Below are 10762 nucleotides of genomic sequence, written 5' to 3'. Positions count from 1 at the left end.
ATCTCCCACTCTTTGTCACTGGGCCTGATATCCCACAATCAGGCCTCATTCCACCAGCATTTATGAGCACCTACAATTTTCTAGGCATCCTGCTAACCATTGGGCTTAAATCCATTGGGCTGTGTATTACCCTCTCTAAGCATTTTCTTTTGAAATGCAAATACCCTCGGAGAAGGGCAATGCATTAAATCACTAATACCCCTAAGTTAATTGGGGGTTTCTTTCTTTTAAAAACAGTAGAGAAAGCCTGGACATCTTTAGCAAAAAGGAGAGCTAAAGTTCAGAGGGCAGAGGTGACTACCGAACTAGAAGCAAGACAGCAACAATCTGGCCTTTTTCTGTGGTTGATGTCTAGGGCCACATCTCCCCCTTCCTTTATCCTTTCACCAAGACAAACACACCCACTGCCCCCACAAGCAACCATGGTGCCCATAAGTGCACCTGGTAAGGCGAGCCAGATTCCAGAGAGCAGCCAGAGGCTGGGCGGCCTTGGCCCGGCTGCAGAGGGGTCTGGCCTGCCTTTCACCATCCCCAGGGTGAGGATGCCCTGAACTAGTGCCTACTCGCTCCCCAACAAGTCCAGGGCTTGGAGTTCAGGTAATTAAGCCCTTGGCAATCTCACCTGGGCCCGCCAATAAACCAGACAATCAACCCCAGCCCCTGTTCAGGAGGGAGAGAGAAAAGAAGGAGGGCAGGAAGGAGAGAAACTTTTTTCTATGCTGCATTCAAGGCTTGGCAACCAGAAGGGAAAATGCTATTAGTCTACAAACAGCCACTCCAAATACCCCACTCCATACCCAGGGCCTTCCCCTTCTGCCACAGAACCCTGGTCTCCGTCTGCCACCATCATCGGGGTGACAGAGGACACCTGTGTGGGCTGCAGCCTGAACAGGAGCCAGGCAGTGAGGGCCTATACTTGCAGAGGCAGGCTTTCCCAGCATGGCTCCTTCCACGGCAGAGGAGGGAGGGAAGGGCACCTGAATCCCCCACCCCACCCTGAGAGCCACAGCACCCTCCAAAAATGTCTAGAAGGGTGCTCCAGATGCTCTCTTTAGAGCAACTGAGCGACTTCTTTGTACCCTGCCTGATTTCACCGCCAGCTCCTGAGGGTCCAGTCTGCCTGGGCTCCTACAGAAGACCATTCCTTAAGCATCTCTGCTTTGGTGCAGTGCCCAGCAGGTACCTGGCATTCAAATAGAACTTCCCTTTCCCCCCTAAATAATAAATATTAATAGTTCTGGTATATGATCACACTGATATGGGATGGAGTTCCATACCTGGCACTTTTTACTCCCTATATCACTTACTCCTAAGACACACATGAGGAAAAGGCTTTTCTGTCACATGGTAGAGTGTGGGAGAATACAATTGAACAGTAATAATTGTCATTTAGTGAGTGCTTGCTAAGGGACTAGCCTAAGTACTCTGAGGATTATCTAAGTTAATTTTTTCTAAAATACTATTATCCCAATTTACAGACAAGGAAACTGAGGCTAAGAAAGAAATTTGTCCAAGATCACACTAAAATTTTAATGAATACTTATTTAATTTAATTGAAGACTCCCATTTCATGTCAAGAACTAGTAGGAAGGAGGGAGAAGACATTTGTGTCCCCCCAAAAAAACTATCCAATCTCACCAACATGTAAACAGGCCCCGGGGGAACCCAGCAAGTCCTACTCGCTCTTCACCTTGCGCGTAACAAGTCCAGCTAGCCTAAAAGTCTCTGGGCCGCCTCTGGAGAGGCTACACTCCTCCACCGTTTGGGGGGCGGGGGGTGTCCTGGAAGCTCTCAAGGATCCCAAACGTTCCCATTGCCTTTCCTAATGCGGGTCTCAATTGAACAAAACTGGGGGTTCTAGCTTCTCACTCTCCTCCCCTGAGGAGAGGTTTCAACAGGTGGGGAGGAGGTGCATCACGGTAGAGTCCTCCGAAGTTGAGCTGAAAAGCCTGGAGGTCTCTTAATTCCCTCCCGCCACCCCCGCAGGCTGAGCTGTGCCTCTCGCGGGGAAACTTGGGCACTGCAGTCAATAGGGGGGCCTGCAGTTCGCCCAAGGCCGCGGACCTCTTGGAGCCTCCGGGCCTGGCCCGCAGGAACCCGCGGAGAACCCCCGCCACCCCTGGGTCACGCGCAGCAGGAGGCGCCGCAGAGGGACCAGGTCTGGGGCTGGAGCGGCCGAAGCTCTCTGCTCAACGCCACTCCCCGCTTCGCCCCTTCTGCCAGGTCCGTGGCCCACTGGCCGGAGCCGCTGGCTAATATTTCATGCCCCCAGACCGCCTCCCTAGGTGACGCTACAGCCTGTGTGGTTCCTTTAAAGGCTGCGGGTTCCGCTCATCTTTCCTTTTCCACTGGATGCCAAAATATGCAAATCCGGGGACCGGAATCTGCAGCCAAATCAAGGAGAAGGGGCGCGGCCGACGCGTCACCGGATCCGCTCCTTGTATGGCTCTTCCCGGCTTGGCCCGCCGCCCGGCGACCCTCCCTGCAGCCGCCAGAGCCCCTCCTGCGCCCAGCCCAGCTCTCACTGCCGCCCACGTCCCCGGGCCCGCCGCCCGCCCCCCTGGGAGGGAGCCGGGGGCGGCAGGCGCTGCACGCCCTGATTCCGGCCGGAGCCCGGACCGCTGCAGAGCTCTCGCTCCCCGCGCCGCGCGGGCGGAGGAGAGCCCGGGGGCACAGTGCTTCCCCGGTTTAGGTTGGGGAGCCTGGCGAGCTTGGCGGCAGGGGCGGGGGAGAAGGGGTTCACGGGCAGCGGGAATCCCTCCTTTCCTAAGAACTGGAGAAGATCCGGGGGAGACTGGCCCCTCCCACTCCCAGTTCTCCGCGGAGTGAAATGGAGGGGAGGAAAGCGAGGTTGTCATCCACCCCCACCGCTATGTGCAGCTCGGGAGTTCCTCCCACGCGTTCCCCGGCCCGCGTGGCCCTCCCACGGAGTGAGGCTCGGGGATCCTCTCTGCCTCCTTGTCAACACTCCTACTCCCCCTGAGAAATGCACGTCTCCCCCAACCCGACTCCCCAGCGGGGGACACGGGATTCACCGCACCCACGCGGCCACTGAGGAGGGAATCCTCCCACGCCAAGCCAGTGTGATTCGGGGTCGCTCCCCCACGCTCCCTTCCTCTCCTCCCCTTTCCCCGGGCCTGGCCGCGCGCGCTCCAGGAGCAGGCCTCGGGGAACATATCAGCCGCCCCCGGGATCTGCTGCTACGGGAGGTGACAGCTCTCGGGTTGGCAGACAGGCGGCCTTTGACTGCAGGGCGTCAGGGACAGCCCTGTAGAGGGCGATGGTTAGGGTAGAGACGAGGGGAGGCCGCCGGGAGGCCAGCAGAGTGTCAGACTGTGAGCTCGGCAAGGCCCTGCTGCGACTCCGTGGCGGGCCCTTCCCAGGCAGCAATAGACAGCGGCTGCGCCCAAGCCTGCTAGGCCCTCCTGCCATTCCCTGGCCAAAGGGGTGCTTAGGAACCGTTAGTGAATTAGTCGAGGATTTGGTGCACGTGTTTCCTATCCGCTCAACTTCATTTTTTCTTCTTCAACAACAAAACCACACATCCTCGACCCCAAATGTGTGGGGTTCTCGCCTCCCGCGCAGCCTCTTTGCAGCTACGACTCTCCCCGCCAGGGCGCTCAACCAGGAGTCAGCGCAGGGGGCACAGGGAGAGGCAGGGGTGTGGGCGGTGAATCAGAGAGATGGAGGTACAAAAGTTCTCGGGATGTGGGACCAGGTGTCTCTGACTCGCTGGAATCCTTCTCCGCGGAGGGACGCGCTTCCTTTCTCCCGGTCTCAGGCAAGGTCCTGGGCCCGAGAAGAGCAGCAGAGCAGAGACGGCTGGAGCGGTGTCGGAGTGCACGCCTTCCGGGTTCCCCACAAGTTCCCAGGCTGCAAAGGGACGTTGCCCGGGGTTTTCAATTCTCATTCTTCCTGCTACGGGTGTTGGAGCAAACCTCCTCCCGCCGCCCCCCCCCCCACACACACACACTCGCGGCCGCGCCCCCACCCCACCCCGCTGTCCCAGAGGGTTCACTCCGTGGCGACCCAAAATGAACATACCGGCAGGTATGGCTTTTTCGAATGCGCCCTACCCCGCTTTACTCTCTGCGTTCAGCTAGATGCAACCCGTCCTCTACTCTTCTCGAACTGTCATGTCTTACCTCCACTCTCGCTCTTTTCTGTCTCTTTTTCAAGATCCGCGAGCGGTGCGGACGCCGCACGCTTGGCGGCCGCCGCTTCTGCTTTCTAATGTTCCATTGTGAGGAGCTTCCATTGTGACGTCGCGCCCCTTCGGCTGGGCTTTGTCTGTCCATATATGGGCAGCTACGTCACGGAGCTTTCCCGGGGCTCAGATAAATAGGCTGGTGGAGTTCCCTGGCTGGGAGCTTTTGGGCAGCAGTGAGCTTGCTAGGAAGCGGCGGGGCTGGTGGTGGTGGTAGCAGCAGCGGCAGCAGCAGCGGCAGAGGCAGCGGCAGTGGCGGCGGTGGCGGCGGTGGCAGTGGTGGATCGGGGGGAGGGGGGGCCCCGGCGCGCGTCTGTTTGTAAGATCCATACTGAAGCCGCGTCCGACCCCCTCCACCGAGACCCCACCCCACCCAGGACCCCAACCCACCCCCCCGCACACGCCCCCCCACGCGACCCAGCCTCATAGGGCACCCGCCAGGCAACCAAGAAGATTACCCCCCTTTGCCCTCTCTCCCACCCACCCCCCAAAAAGAGAAGATCCCCTCCTCTGGCCCACCCCTTCCCCTTTTCCCTCTCTCCTCCCCCCGAACTTTCCCTCTCGCATGCTTTTCCCCTGCACCACGGATCGCCTCTCGGATGCCGCTCGCCTGGAAGCTGCGTTAGGAGAGAGCGGCGGCGGCGGCGGCGGTGGCGGCGGCGGCAGCTCGGGAGTGCTATGACCGGCAAACTCGCCGAGAAGCTGCCGGTGACCATGAGCAGTTTGCTAAACCAACTGCCTGACAATCTGTACCCCGAGGAGATCCCCAGCGCACTCAACCTCTTCTCCGGCAGCAGCGATTCCGTAGCCCATTACAATCAGATGGCTACAGGTAAGGGCGGCGGGGAGGCTGCGAAGCAGCGAGGGAGGAACGGGAGAGGAAGAGGAGGGGGAACGAGCTAGCTAGCGATGGATGGAAGGAAGGAAGGAAGGAAGGATGGATGGATGGATGGATGGAGAGATGGGGGCGCGCTGGGAATTTTCCAGGGGGCGAGTTGCTTTTCCCACCCACTCCCCGCCCCCCGCCCTCTCCGATCGGGAAGGCTCGGTTGGCTACGCCACGGTAGAGGCTTCTGTTCTCCCGGGTGGGGGCAGCCGCCGACCGGAGGGAGGTAGGTGCTAGCGGCCCTGGGGTTCTCCACTCAGGGGGCGCGATCGCCGGGCTGCACGCAAGGCGTGGTGCCGTCGTCCCCTTTCCCAGGAGGAGCCGAGCGACCCTTTCACCCGCGCTCTCTCCCCTTATTCCCTCAGCCCCCCACCCGGGATGGAGCCGTGTGCGGCGTGGAGTCCCCGCGGTGGGAGAGGTACTGCGACGCTGCCTTTTCGGGGCGTTCAGCAAACCCCTGGGGGTGTGGGGACGGTGGGGAGAGGGTCCACCCACGACGGGGCTGCCCCGGGGGGCGGGGGGGGGCGATCCTTGGGCCGAAGAGCTTGGGAAGAGCGGCCACTCCCGCCGTGGAGACATCGGTCGGTTTTCCGCCGCCCTCCACCCTCGCTAGCTGGGGCTGGGCTTTCTCCCTCCAGCAAGAGCCTAAAGCTTCTTCAGGCCCGGGGGAGACTGGGCCAGGGGGGAGGCGGCGGGCGCGCTCCCTTTGAGGGCAGCACCCCTCTACGCGCGGAGCACAAAGCGTCCGAGCTCTCCGGGTCAGCGACCCGGGCGCAGGGCACCAGGAGGGCTTCGCCGGGGCCGGAAAGGCGCGGCGTCCGGGCGCGGACAGGTTGGGGGAAGAGGCCGAGTTGTGTGCGCTAGCGAGCGAGAGCCCGGCGCGCTCCCGGTCCGAAACTACCTGTAGCTGCAGCTACCTGCCCGCCCCACCTCGAAACAACAATGCTTCTCGCTCGCGCGCGCTCGCGCGCGCTTGTGTGTGGTACGTGAGTGTGTGCGCGGCGTGTGCGGTGTGTGTGCAGCAGCCACTCCACGCCCGATCCGTAGTATTTTGCTGTATCCAGGTTGCGCCCGGGAGCGCGGCACCGCCCGCTTTGCGCCGGGCGCAGCTTTCCTCTTACCCCACGCGCTGCGCACTCCACCCGGCTGCACTCTCCACACCTGGGCCAGGACCTGGGCGCCCCGGCCCTGGAGCCGGCGGGGCTTCACTCACCCCTCCCCTCTCTCCTCCGCTCTCCGCAGAGAATGTGATGGACATCGGCCTGACCAACGAGAAGCCCAACCCGGAACTCTCTTATTCGGGCTCCTTTCAGCCAGCTCCCGGCAACAAGACCGTGACCTACTTGGGAAAGTTCGCCTTCGACTCCCCTTCTAACTGGTGCCAGGACAACATCATTAGCCTCATGAGCGCCGGCATCTTGGGGGTGCCCCCGGCCTCAGGGGCACTCAGCACGCAGACCTCCACGGCCAGCATGGTGCAGCCACCTCAGGGCGACGTGGAGGCCATGTACCCGGCGCTCCCCCCCTATTCTAACTGCAGTGATCTCTACTCAGAGCCTGTGTCTTTCCACGACCCCCAGGGCAACCCTGGGCTCGCCTATTCCCCCCAGGATTATCAATCGGCCAAGCCGGCCTTGGACAGCAATCTCTTCCCCATGATTCCTGACTACAATCTCTACCACCACCCCAGCGACATGGGCTCTATTCCGGAGCACAAGCCCTTCCAGGGCATGGACCCCATCCGAGTCAACCCGCCCCCTATCACCCCCCTGGAGACCATCAAGGCATTCAAAGACAAGCAGATCCACCCAGGCTTCGGCAGCCTGCCCCAGCCGCCGCTCACACTCAAGCCCATCCGGCCCCGCAAGTACCCCAACCGACCCAGCAAGACCCCACTCCACGAGCGGCCCCACGCGTGTCCGGCGGAGGGCTGCGACCGCCGTTTCAGCCGCTCGGACGAGCTGACGCGGCACCTGCGCATCCACACGGGCCACAAGCCCTTCCAGTGCCGGATCTGCATGCGGAGCTTCAGCCGCAGCGACCACCTCACCACTCACATCCGCACGCATACGGGCGAGAAGCCCTTTGCCTGCGAGTTCTGCGGGCGCAAGTTTGCGCGCAGCGACGAGCGCAAGCGCCACGCCAAGATCCACCTCAAGCAAAAGGAGAAGAAGGCGGAGAAGGGGGTGGCGCCTTCTGCGTCCTCAGCGCCCCCCGTGACCCTGGCCCCCGTGGTCACCACCTGTGCCTGAGGCTCGGGCCCCCAGATTCCCACATTTCCCCTCCAGTGTCTCCCTGCTGCTGCCCTGAAAGCAGCGGGAGAGCTCGCCACGGAGGCGCAGGGGCCGCACTTGGGCCTCTCCATGGACATAAGGCTCCTCGTCACTCTTGGACGTCCCCGGTTTCCACCCTTTCACACCGGCCAACAGTCGGGGGCCAGGGCAGGAGGCGCCTTCCTCTCGCTGTCTCCCACCCACTTTAGCCACGGCGTGGAGGGGGAAAGAGTGGCGTCTAGCCCGCCTCGTTCAGTTCGGATCGTCTTGATCCAGGGGCCGCGGGGGGCGAGTGGGGGCCACACCAAGGACTTGCGGGGGACTGAAGGCGGGGCCCACCCAAACCTCGCCTGACCTAAGCACCTCAATGGTCCCGTACGTCTCCCTCGGTTCCCCCTCGAAGACCTGAGAGAGGGGAGAGGGTAAGAAGCGCACCAAAGCGCAGAGCTTGCTGCCTGCCGCACGCACGCCTGCGCGTGAGTGTGCGTGCTCGCGTGAGCGTGTGTGTGTGTGTGTGTGTGTGTGTGTGTGTGTGTGTGTCAGACTCTTGAGCTGAACTGGGCTATGTGCACCCCAAACTCTTCCCCACATCGAGTCCCCAGGCCTCTGGGGGGACTGTCCCAGGCTGGGTGCCTGCACGCGGCCAGATGAGACGGGTCTTCCATCTGCTCAGAAATAATGTTTCTTACAGAAATGCCTCGGATGCCACCGCGGCGGTGTGGCTACCGCCCCTTAAGCTTTGGCCCCTCAGAACCCCACTTTTTCCGAGCACTTCCCTATTAGGCCTCAGAGCAGTTTGATCTGCAGGGAGAAGGAGCAGCTATCACTGAACCTGCCTTTTTTAAAAATGTATTTCCTCAGCCTCACTTTTAAAAATCTAGGTCCTGAGTTTGCCCTCTGCCCTTCCCCCACCCTCTTCTCCCTTCTCCCCTCCAAGCCTTCTCCCATCTCTTTCAAAATCTTTTACCAGAAAGGCAGGCCTCAACCAGCCACCCCATTTCACCATCTTTTTGTTTTCTCTCACTCACATATTCTTCTTCCCATTGGTGGTGGGAAAGCAGGCTCATTTTTGCCCCTGGCCACCAAATAGGTAGACTTCAAATCTATGTATATGGTGTGTCTGTGTGTGTGTGTGTGTGTGTGTGTACACACACGTACACATACACATACATACAACACACACCACAATACGAATTCCTAGCAAAATAAAATCTCTAAGGTACTTGGCCATCCAGTGCAGTGCACTGGAATAAAGAGGATTTGTAGGCATATACATCTTTAAATGATTTATTTTTTATGAAAATTTTAACTGATGAAATATCTATATATGTGTGTATTATGTATGTATATATATAAATCTATGTATGTATGTATACATATACACACATACACATCTCTGTCCAAATTTTCCTTAAAAGATATGGGGATTTTTGCATTAATCCATGTTGATTAATGAGGTGTATCTTTTTCATACCCCAATTTCACCTTCTTCCTGCCCTACCTCAACTCTTCTCAGGCACCCCTCCACCCCAGCCCTTCTCCACACAGGGGTGACTCTTTTGAAGTATAGTAGTAGGGAAGGTTGCTCTCTGACACAGCTTCCAGCACAGTCCTGACTGAATGTACTGTTCCCTATTCCCAGTATTTCTCCTGTGGTCAGTAAGCTGCCCAGAGAGAAGGAACAAAGGTCTGGAGTTTACAGAATGTCTGTTTTTAAAGTCACTTTATGCATTACCCACCTTTTTTTTTTTTAAAGAAAAAGAAAGCACTGTTTTTTCTTTGTTTTTTTGGTGGAGGAAAAATAATACTAAACGGAGTCCAGTGAAGGGGGGAATCAAAGAGCAGGGGGATTGTGGATTTCCAGGTACTTGGACTTTTTGTAAAGGAGAGAGAAGAGAGGATGAAGTTTGCCAGGAGGGCTCATATTTTTTCAGCTGAGGGGTAAAATCTTTCTTTGCAGAGACAGTATTTTGCTGAATAGTTTTTATAATGTGATGATTATTAAAAACAAAATTTTGGTCACTTCAAAGCCAGAAGGAGGAATCAAATATCCTTTAATATTTTTTCCTTGCTCCTCCTGGCTTATGCATGTCACTGCATGATAACTCTGAGTTTTCCTTTGTTTTAATAAAACTGTTCTCAGACATTTAAGCTAAACTAAGAGAAAAAAATAACTTTGTTGCCAAAAGGTTGTGCTATCCAGATTTTTTATATGTCTGCATGTTTTAAAAAAAAAACAGCAAAAGAAAATGCACTCTAACTTATGTGAACTGAGAGAAAAAAATCAGGTTTTAAACAGGAAAACCTATGGGGAATGATATTTTTTGGAAGACTTTTGTATAAAGTTGAGTACTTAGAAAAAAGACAAACCAGATGTAATATATTTTGTGGATGTTTTTATTTCTTGGATTTATAGTACCTTATACTAAGGTTAAAAAATATGCTTGATATTGTGAAAAGGTGAAATTCTTCACCAACATTTCATCTGCTCCATTGTCACATTGTTATGCCAATATAATATAGTTAATGAAAACAGCATTTTTAAAAACTGAAATATTGAAATGGTGTAATGTTGTACCATTTGCACTGTGAGCAAATGCTAATACAGTAAATATATTGTGTTTGCTGACAATCAGCCGGCCTATAAATCTCCTTATTTTATTCCTTGTTTTCATAGCATAAAGTTTTGGTTTGGCCTGTTCTTTGTCTTGTTTTGTTTTTGGCTGGTGGTTGGTTTGGTAGGTTCTTATGCCTGGTTTTGCCATTCTTGCTCCGAAAATTCTCAGTGTGGAAATGTGGGATTTGGCATCATTGGAAGTTGGTCAGAATTTTGCGTGGTTCTGGTGTTTCCAGTGTTGAGTGTTCGCTGTGGTTCCAAGAGAATAGAATTCTCCACCCTCTGGGAGCTTCAAACTGCTGGAAATATTAGAGAAACAGATAAACTTCTGGGATTCAGGGCCGGTGGCTAGAACCTTCTGGAACCCTTCTCTCTGGTTTTCAATGGGTATTTGAGGGTAGAAAGGAGGAGATGATCTGATTTATGAACTGTTTCTCTAATGGTCACCGGGAGCACCAGAGCAGGACCCCAGAGGATCTCTACAGCCCTTGTGAGTGGTGTTCTTGGTAAAACTTTTGAAGCTTGAAAAACAAGCAGAGACTTGAGAGAGGTTCTTCAAGGTTGGCCAGATAACCAGAGAGATTGGAAGCTCTTTTGTGGTCAGATAATTGGAGAAAGTTGGGTTTAATGTTCTGTAACTTCAACCCCACTTGGACAGGATTCTCCAGGCCTCACTATTTGTAGCTGGGAAAGATGGTCTTAACTGAAAAACCGCTTTATGAACTACCCAGGGCTCTGATGCTTTTAAGAGAAGGGAGAACATTGGGGTTTAGAGAACA

The 10762-nt window shown here is 56.0% G+C and overlaps 1 protein-coding gene across 2 annotated transcripts; it reads left to right on the top strand.

Annotated features, from left to right (window-relative positions):
* The first annotated feature begins 4423 nt into the window (after window positions 1–4423).
* EGR3 (early growth response 3) lies at window positions 4424–10067 on the top strand. 2 transcript variants are annotated; one of them, XM_006100738.3, is made up of 3 exons: window positions 4908–5039; window positions 5459–5511; window positions 6336–10067. In XM_006100738.3, the coding sequence occupies exons 2-3, from the start codon at window positions 5472–5474 to the stop codon at window positions 7343–7345; spliced, it is 1050 nt and encodes a 349-aa protein (XP_006100800.1). In that variant the 5' UTR covers window positions 4908–5039; window positions 5459–5471; the 3' UTR covers window positions 7346–10067. The 2 variants fall into 2 exon arrangements, with proteins under 2 accessions (XP_006100799.1, XP_006100800.1); XM_006100737.3 differs by lacking the exon at window positions 5459–5511 and having other exon boundaries at window positions 4424–5039.
* The last annotated feature ends 695 nt before the right edge of the window (window positions 10068–10762 follow it).

The sequence above is a fragment of the Myotis lucifugus genome, unplaced genomic scaffold (assembly GCF_000147115.1).
Source record: "Myotis lucifugus unplaced genomic scaffold, Myoluc2.0 scaffold_328, whole genome shotgun sequence".
NCBI classification, from domain to species: Eukaryota; Metazoa; Chordata; class Mammalia; order Chiroptera; family Vespertilionidae; genus Myotis; species Myotis lucifugus.
This window is presented reverse-complemented; position numbering and strand designations above follow the sequence as displayed.

Bases quoted from the DNA above. Each gene is read 5' to 3' on its own strand.
- EGR3 (XM_006100737.3), top strand. From the start codon at position 4,886: ATGACCGGCAAACTCGCCGAGAAGCTGCCGGTGACCATGAGCAGTTTG. The intron at 5,040-6,335 runs GTAAGGGCGGCG...CGCTCTCCGCAG, and splicing joins TTACAATCAGATGGCTACAG to AGAATGTGATGGACATCGGC.